Source organism: Telopea speciosissima, unplaced genomic scaffold (assembly GCF_018873765.1).
Source record: "Telopea speciosissima isolate NSW1024214 ecotype Mountain lineage unplaced genomic scaffold, Tspe_v1 Tspe_v1.0123, whole genome shotgun sequence".
NCBI lineage: Eukaryota > Viridiplantae > Streptophyta > Magnoliopsida > Proteales > Proteaceae > Telopea > Telopea speciosissima.
The window spans coordinates 83,717-93,478 of NW_025317459.1; the positions used below are offsets into that span (position 1 = coordinate 83,717).

Consider the following 9,762-nt stretch of genomic DNA (forward strand, 5'->3'; position numbering starts at 1 on the left):
ATTGCTACCGGGAGGTCTTGAGTTCAAGCCTCTTGGTTCACATCCTACATACCCCGGCCCCCTACCTATCAAAAAAAAAAAAAAAAAAATCACAGCTGAAACCAAGAAGCTGTCTCGTTGCAATTTTGGTTTTTTTTTTTGGTTATGAACTGATAGTTAGATTGGAATTGGGTGCTGATGAAGCTATACTGAGCTGGAAGTTCTGGAAACATAGCGAATTTGATTGATCAAGTAATTCCAGGTCCATTACGAGGAAAATGCTAGTTTCTAAGATGTTGAATCCAACATTATGGACATGGGTTGAAGCCCATCTTGGGCTACAAACAACTAATCTGATTGCCAATCCCAAATAAGAGAAGACAGTTGGTTTTTTTTGGGTGCTTCTTTATTCAAAAGTAATGAAAATTGAACTATGTTAGATGCAATTTTATCTCCTAGAAATTTTTTATCAGGCGTAGGGTGATTCGATTTGAAGATGGAATGATAGGAGACAAATCTTTGCTGGAATATATGTTTGTAGGAAAAATAAATCCTAATCTGAAGGTCCTGGAAGCATTGGCTCGTGTAATAATTTCTATGCCCTTCCAATACATCAAAATTGAACTAAAGCTGCTCAGGTTGTATGCATATACCCATATAGAGGATTGGTTAACCTACCCCATTATTCAGTAGAGGAGATGGTAGCCGTTCCAGTCCCCATTTTTGTCGTGTTACTCTTGTGCATTTGGGTGCTAAAGCTGAAAAATCCTTTTCTGTGGATGGTATCGGTTGACAAGTTGAAACCAGGTCCATCTGAATGAAGTAGATTCAGAACACTGCAAAATTGGTTTGTGTGGCTCATGTGTCTACATCTTTAAGACTGTTTGATTAGAGGCTTTGGCTTTTTTCTGGTTTTTTTTTTTTTTTTTTCTACTCCTGTCCTTCCCCTCCCCAACCAAAAAAAAAAAAAAAAAAAAAAAAAACACACTCTAGTCTAAGCTTATGCTAATCTTGGGTTGGCTCTTCTTAACCATGTGCAGGCAGCTACGGAAATGGACTTCCGACCAAGTTGGATGGTTGTAGTTGCAAAACAAGTAGAAGCCTTCATTAGAGAGTTCTTTGATCAGAACCCACTTAGTCATATTGGCCTGGTAACTATAAAAGATGGGGTTGCTCAGTGCTTAACAGATTTAGGTGGCAGTCCAGAATCCCATGTAAAGGCATTGATGGGCAAACTGGAGTGCTCAGGTGATTCCTCTCTACAGAATGCTCTAGATCTTGTTCATGGCTATCTGAACCAAATCCCATCCTATGGTCATCGCGAAGTCTTAATATTATATTCTGCTGTCAGTACCTGCGATCCAGGGGATGTAATGGAGACTATCCAGAAATGCAAGAAATCCAAAATAAGGTGTTCAGTTGTTGGTCTTTCTGCAGAAATTTATCTATGTAAACATCTTTGTCAAGAAACTGGAGGTTCATATACGGTGGCACTGGATGAGGTGAGAGTGTGAGACCCCCCTAGTTAGGCTTATATCACCTCATTTTTTGGCGTATTTGATTAAACTGTTACGTTTTCTCTTCTATGCAGTCACATTTTAAAGAGTTGTTGCTGGAGCATGCTCCTCCACCTCCTGCAATAGCAGAATTTGCTGTTGCATGCTAATTTGATCAAGATGGGCTTCCCACAAAGAGTAGCAGAGGGTTTTGTCTCTATATGCGCTTGCCACAAAGAAGCCAAGGTTGGTGGCGGCTATACATGTCCAAGATACAAAGCACGTGTTTGTGAGCTACCTACTGAATGTCGGATTTGTGGGTTGACGCTTGTTTCATCTCCCCATTTGGCTAGGTCATATCATCATCTATTTCCCATAACACCATTTGATGAGGTACCTTCCTCGCTTTTGAACAATCCACAACACCAGTTACCAAGAATTTGATGAGGTACCTTCCTCGCTTTTTTTTTTTGTCACCTCTTAATGTGCATACTTTTCTTATGTTGCATTCCTGATCTCGTGTTCTAGCTGTCTTGTTTTCTGACATTATGTTATGTTAATTACATGGGAGGATATGAGAATAGATTGCCTTGTAAGACCTGTTGGTCCTGCTGAAGTTGAGGAAGATGGTACTGATTTTAAGCAAGTCAGTGGAAGAGAACGGAGAGGAAGAAGATTTTGATGAATTTGAACTTGGGTTCTCAACTCTCAGTAGGATGAAAATGAACAGAGAAGAAAGTTAGAATGGGGCTCCATTCCTTTAACTATTTTGGCTTATCTTAGATAATGCCCCAGAACTAGCAATTGTTTTTCTTTTTTGATAAATAAATGCTTTAGTTGCAACGAAAAGATACTAATTGTAGTTACTTCAATGGAATCGTTGGAGAGAACAAAATGCTAAAATATTCAAATTGCAATTCATTACATTTTCTTTTCAGTCAAAGGGTCCTAAACTTGGCTAGTTCAGGCTCTTCAATTTTTGGTTTGATTGGAACAGTCTAGTTTTCCTTCTACAATTTCTTTGCTCTATATATTGTTGTAGCTCTCTTCAAGTCCTTTTGTCTTCATTGAGCTGAACCACCAAAGATAAAGCTCATGAAAAAGTAAAAAGCAGGAACCAAAGGGGTCAAATTTTGGATAGAACCACAAATTTCAAAAATTTATCTTTCCAGTATCCATCATAGATCTTTCCAATTTATGCTCAATACCAATTAATAATATAAGAGGAAGAATTTTTGTTCCCATCAAAGCTTAAGCAAAGAAGCATCATATCTCCAAGGTTTTACAAAGGTTCCACAATAGAAGCTAAACCATAACGTGATAGATACAGCAAATAACTTGGGGTTTTTTTTCCCTTCCAACTTCTTGGAATTTTACCATTTCTGCCCAACTTCCAAGTATTGACTTCTGATGCTTGTCCTTTGATAAATTGGAAGCCAACAAACATAAAACATAAATACATTTCAAGCATCCTAAAAAACCACTTGCGTAGTAATAGTATCCTTATCCTTCCAAACTGGCATAGTAATAGTATCCTCCCCAACAATAGTCCTTCAAGATTAAGATGAACAAACTAGAAATATTCTCATCGACCAAACTCACATGCACCAATAGTCCTTCAAGATTAAGAACAACCTAATCATCTGATTTCCAGAAATAGGCCAACATACCTCCATGAAAGCTTGAGTAAGAACATTGAAATTAAGAAAAATAAAAAAGCACAGAGAAGCTGCCTTGGATAAACTATACTGCTTCTCTTAGTACAAGCATGGCCTTGCCTTGTTATTAAGTAACATAAATCTTTTACTACAAACTCCCAGAATGGGCAAAAGAGTGAAGAACATACTAGAAATAGAAAACCCAAGATAGAGAAGTCAAAGGAACCCCTTTTTTTTTTTTTAATAAAAGTTTGGATTTTCAGACAAACTAGACAAAAAAGGAACTCAATCCTCACATATCAACCATTTATAAAAGTTTTTACAAGATGAAGTACATATAACAGTTCTTCAATTGACTGAATTGGTCTGCCCATATTAAGAATTATGAAACAATGGAGGGAAACTTTCGATTGAGCCAAAAGAAAGATAAATTACCATTTTAATTTAGACCGTCCGATCATTTAATGCCAAGTGTCTTCATCTTAGGTGTGTAATTGAAATGTAATTGAGACACTTAAGATGAAGACACTTGGCGTTAAATGATCTGACGGTCTAAATTAAAATGGTAATTTATCTTTCTTTTGGCTCAATCGAAAGTTTCCCTCCATTGTCTCCGTCTCTGTTCTCTCAACAACGAACTGAACTTGTGCTCCACGGTGGTGCTCCTCTCTCACGATGACGACGACCTGACCAGACTCACCGTAAACTGCATCCTCACGCCGACGTTCACTTTTCTCATGGTTTCTGTTTCTAAATCCCTAACTCTCTGCCATAACTCCAGGCGTTCATCTTCCTCTCACGAACGAAGGTCTCTGCCCTGCTCTTTCAGGAGGTAAATGGGAGTATTTCTAAATCCCCAACTCCCTCTCCTCGTTCATCTTCCTTGCATGAACGAAACCCTAACCCATTTTGACTTTGGGTTTGTTTTGCAGACCCTCATCTTGCAAACTCCTCTCCCCCAAGGCGCCGGAGGCGACGACGACTCGTCTTCTCCACACGATAGGTATCCCTGCTATATCTCCCTCTCACTTTCTTTGTTTTTTTTTTTGCCATTATTGTGCCGATTTGGAACCAAATCGGTTACAGAGAAAGGGAAAATGGTAGAAGATCTAATTTCTTTACATTGCCTCTGTTTTTGTTTGTGTTTTTATTTTTTTTTGTCATTTTTGTATGGATTTCTGAACCTTTTGTGGGTGCTCTGTCTTGCTCTCTTCCCAGTTTAGCCATTTGTCACTTAAATTGTTTGAACTTATAAAACATCGGTTGTCTTTCTTCCCTATTATGTACTGAGCACAAGTGGATGAACACATGACCTCCTTTATTTGTAAATTCAGGCTGATATGTTCATGAATGATGGGCTATAGGATAGGAAATAATTTAATTGAAGGTTGTTGGGCTGTGAAACCTGAACTGTATCCCAGTTTTCATACCAATTGAAGGTTCTTGGATTAATTCACCTAGATATTGGAAAAGAAAATGAAATCCTATTTGTTTATGCAGTTTAAGGCCTTCTATTATTCTCATACTAAAGCTGGCAAGCTGATGCTGCATAGAAGAGGAAGAAGAATTCGCTGGTTTCTTACTAGTATTCCCTCAGCTGTCCTGTTTAATTTACTTGTTTTTTTTTTACTCTCTGGGTTTTTTTCTCCTTTTGAATAGACCTTTATTATTATATTGTTTTCTCTCTTGAATTGTCTATACAACTGAGTTGGTGGGGAAAATATACCAATTCATGTTAAGGACTACGGATGCTTTTGTGTTGCTGTTTTTTTTTTGGGGGGGGGGGGGGGGGGGGGAGATTTTGTGTTGAGGGAGAGGAGAGGTTAGTTCTGTTGGTTCTATTTCCAACTATGAATTGTGTTATGGAATTGTGGGGTGAAGGGTGGGTGGTCAAATATATATTATGGAATTGTGTTATTGATTTAAAGTGGGACAACAATTCTCTAGTTTGGAGGTCTTTATGTCATTGTGAAAAAGCACATAATAGATTTGGAAACTTTTCTATTTTGGCATCATCATCAGTAGTAATTTCAGTTTGACTTGCTATTGCTTATATGGATTGCCTTATCTTTCTTTCTTTATGATTTATCAGCTCTAAATCATTTTCAATACCTAACATTATAGTAATTGAAGATGATGGATCAAATTGTCAAGAACTATAAACACAGACCTGAACCCGGCTGTCTCTGCTCAGTGCTTACAAACTACACTTCCTCACTGTTTCCTCATGATGGTGATTCTTTGTTAGAATTTTAGTAATGTACTGGGGAGGATCTATATGAGCTGAACCCAGTGCAATAATATTCATGAAGATATCTCTTTAACAACGTGAGTTTTATTTTGGGTTCTGAACACCATTTCTCATTCCATTTGATTGGGATCCATAAGAGCTAGGACCAGTCCAAGTTCCCTGCATTAAAGCCACCTTTGCCTTCTCTCTCTCTCTCTCTCTTTCCTCATATAACCCCATCTAACCAAAAAAATTACACTGATAGACACCTCATATAAAAACAACACACGGTAATAAAGTGTCTATTAAATGTGAGAGTCTTGGAGAATTTGTTCTTATCATATTAACTGTGGTTTATTTTGTTTGTTTGCAGGGATTGCTCTGTGAAACTGTTGAGGAATTCCCTGAAAGTCTTGTGAACCCATACTCAAAGAGGTTCTTGTGGGCAGAGATCACTCCAAGAGGGCCTACTTGGTCTTATGTGGATGACATGGTTCTTAGGGAGAATTATTACAAGCGTCCTATGAAGAAGAGTACTCCAAGGGGCTTGAAGCTTATTTTCTGGTTTCATAATTCTTAATATGGGCAGACCAATTCAGTCAATTGAAGAACTGTTATATGTACTTCATCTTGTAAAAACTTTTATAAATAGTTGATATGTGAGGATTGAGTTCCTTTTTTGTCTAGTTTGTCTGAAAATCCAAACTTTTATTAAAAAAAAAAAAAAAGAGGTTCCTTTGACTTCTCTATCTTGGGTTTTCTATTTCTAGTATGTTCTTCACTCTTTTGCTCATTCTGGGAGTTTGTAGTAAAAGACTTATGTTACTTAATAACAAGGCAAGGCCATGCTTGTACTAAGAGAAGCAGTATAGTTTATCCAAGGCAGCTTCTCTGTGCTTTTTTATTTTTCTTAATTTCAATGTTCTTACTCAAGCTTTCATGGAGGTATGTTGGCCTATTTCTGGAAATCAGATGATTAGGTTGTTCTTAATCTTGAAGGACTATTGGTGCATGTGAGTTTGGTCGATGAGAATATTTCTAGTTTGTTCATCTTAATCTTGAAGGACTATTGTTGGGGAGGATACTATTACTATGCCAGTTTGGAAGGATAAGGATACTATTACTACGCAAGTGGTTTTCTAGGATGCTTGAAATGTATTTATGTTTTATGTTTGTTGGCTTCCAATTTATCAAAGGACAAGCATCAGAAGTCAATACTTGGAAGTTGGGCAGAAATGGTAAAATTCCAAGAAGTTGGAAGGGAAAAAAAACCCAAGTTATTTGCTGTATCTATCACGTTATGGTTTAGCTTCTATTGTGGAACCTTTGTAAAACCTTGGAGATATGATGCTTCTTTGCTTAAGCTTTGATGGGAACAAAAATTCTTCCTCTTATATTATTAATTGGTATTGAGCATAAATTGGAAAGATAAATTTTTGAAATTTGTGGTTCTATCCAAAATTTGACCCCTTTGGTTCTTGCTTTTTACTTTTTCATGAGCTTTATCTTTGGTGGTTCAGCTCAATGAAGACAAAAGGATTTGAAGAGAGCTACAACAATATATAGAGCAAAGAAATTGTAGAAGGAAAACTAGACTGTCCCAATCAAACCAAAAATTGAAGAGCCTGAACTAGCCAAGTTTGGGACCCTTTGACTGAAAAGAAAATGTAATGAATTGCAACTTGAATATTTTAGCATTTTGTTCTCTCCAACGATTCCATTGAAGTAAATACAATTAGTATCTTTTCGTTGCAACTAAAGCATTTATTTATCAAAAAAGAAAAACAATTGCTAGTTCTGGGGCATTATCTAAGATAAGCCAAAATAGTTAAAGGAATGGAGCCCCATTCTAACTTTCTTCTCTGTTCATTTTCATCCTACTGAGAGTTGAGAACCCAAATTCAAATTCATCAAAATCTTCTTCCTCTCCGTTCTCTTCCACTGACTTGCTTAAAATCAGTACCATCTTCCTCAACTTCAGTAGGACCAACAGGTCTTACAAGGCAATCTGTTCTCATATCCTCCTGTGTAATTAACATAACATAATGTCAGAAAACAAGACAGCTAGAACACGAGATCAGGAATGCAACATAAGAAAAGTATGCACATTAAGAGGTGACAAAAAAAAAAAGCGAGGAAGGTACCTCATCAAATGGTGTTATGGGAAATAGATGATGATATGACCTAGCCAAATGGGGAGGTGAAACAAGCGTCAACCCACAAATCCGACATTCAGTAGGTAGCTCACAAACACGTGCTTTGCATCTTGGACATGTATAGCCGCCACCAACCTTGGCTTCTTTGTGGCAAGCGCATATAGAGACAAAACCCTCTGCTACTCTTTGTGGGAAGCCCATCTTGATCAAATTAGCATGCAACGGCAAATTCTGCTATTGCAGGAGATGGAGGAGCATGCTCCAGCAACAACTCTTTAAAATGTGACTGCATAGAAGAGAAAACGTAACAGTTTAATCAAATACGCCAAAAAATGAGGTGATAAAAGCCTAACTAGGGGGGTCTCACACTCTCACCTCATCCAGTGCCACCGTATATGATCCTCCAGTTTCTTCACAAAGATGTTTACATATATAAATTTTGCAGAAAGACCAACAACTGAACACCTTATTTTGGATTTCTTGCATTTCTGGATAGTCTCCATTACATCCCCTGGATCGCAGGTACTGAGAGCAGAATATAATATTAAGACTTCGCGATGACCATAGGATGGGATTTGGTTCAGATAGCCATGAACAAGATCTAGAGCATTCTGTAGAGAGGAATCACCTGAGCACTCCAGTTTGCCCATCAATGCCTTTACATGGGATTCTGGACTGCCACCTAAATCTGTTAGGCACTGAGCAACCCCATCTTTTATAGTTACCAGGCCATTATGACTAAGTGGGTTCTGATCAAAGAACTCTCTAATGAAGGCTTCTACTTGTTTTGCAACTACAACCATCCAAGTTGGTCGGAAGTCCATTTCCGCAGCTGCCTGCACATGGTTAAGAAGAGCCAACCCAAGATTAGCATAAGCTTAGACTAGAGTTTTTTTTTTTTTTTTTTTTTTTTTTGGGTTGGGGAGGGGAAGGACAGAAGTAGAAAAAAAAAAAAAAAAAAACCAGAAAAAAGCCAAAGCCTCTAATCAAACAGTCTTAAAGATGTAGACACATGAGCCAAACAAACCAATTTTGCAGTGTTCTGAATCTACTTCATTCAGATGGACCTGGTTTCAACTTGTCAACCGATACCATCCACAGAAAAGGATTTTTCAGCTTAAGCACCCAAATGCACAAGAGTAACACGACAAAAATGGGGACTGGAACGGCTACCATCTCCTCTACTGAATAATGGGGTAGGTTAACCAATCCTCTATATGGGTATATGCATACAACCTGAGCAGCTTTAGTTCAATTTTGATGTATTGGAAGGGCATAGAAATTATTACACAAGCCAATGCTTCCAGGACCTTCAGATTAGGATTTATTTTTCCTACAAACATATATTCCAGCAAAGATTTGTCTCCTATCATTCCATCTTCAAATCGAATCACCCTACGCCTGATAAAAAATTTCTAGGAGATAAAATTGCATCTAACATAGTTCAATTTTCATTACTTTTGAATAAAGAAGCACCCAAAAAAACCAACTGTCTTCTCTTATTTGGGATTGGCAATCAGATTAGTTGTTTGTAGCCCAAGATGGGCTTCAACCCATGTCCATAATGTTGGATTCAACATCTTAGAAACTAGCATTTTCCTCGTAATGGACCTGGAATTATTTGATCAATCAAATTCGCTATGTTTCCAGAACTTCCAGCTCAGTATAGCTTCATCAGCACCCAATTCCAATCTAACTATCAGTTCATAACCAAAAAAAAAACCAAAATTGCAACGAGACAGCTTCTTGGTTTCAGCTGTGATTTTTTTTTTTTTTTTTGATAGGTAGGGGGCCGGGGTATGTAGGATGTGAACCAAGAGGCTTGAACTCAAGACCTCCCGGTAGCAATGTGCTTCTTGGTTTCAGCTGTGATTGATCCTATGTAGTCTTCATTGTTGGCCATCTAGAAAATGCTTCCTCTAGTAGGTCATTAAATTATTTCCTAGCCTATAGTCCATTAAATTATTTACTGTCAGGCTATCAGCAGCAGTGGTGTAGTTAGTTAATTGCCTTCATTAAAAAAAAAACACCAGAAGAAAACCTGATTTCTTCTTCTCTAAATCAAATATATTTGTAGAAAACAGGCCCTATTTCAAATCAAATGAAAGATGTTAACCAAATCAAAATCCAGAAAAAGTTCAATAAATTGACATGAACATCCAACAGCACAACATTGTCTAGGAAATACCACTCTTGGCTAGATTATCAACCACATCATTTCCAAATCTTGGTCCTAGGGAATG

At 37.6% G+C, this 9,762-nt stretch overlaps 1 protein-coding gene and 1 pseudogene across 1 annotated transcript; one reads left to right on the plus strand and one right to left on the minus strand.

Moving 5' to 3' along the window:
* Nucleotides 1-1,007: 1,007 nt before the first annotated feature.
* LOC122647722 (general transcription factor IIH subunit 2-like) lies at nucleotides 1,008-1,919 on the plus strand. Its single transcript, XM_043841061.1, is given in 3 exon segments — nucleotides 1,008-1,481; nucleotides 1,571-1,636; nucleotides 1,638-1,919. Coding segments are annotated over 3 exon segments (798 nt in total). The 5' UTR covers nucleotides 1,008-1,031.
* Nucleotides 1,920-7,273: 5,354 nt separating this feature from the next.
* Nucleotides 7,274-8,423, minus strand: LOC122647720 (annotated as a pseudogene).
* Nucleotides 8,424-9,762: the final 1,339 nt, after the last annotated feature.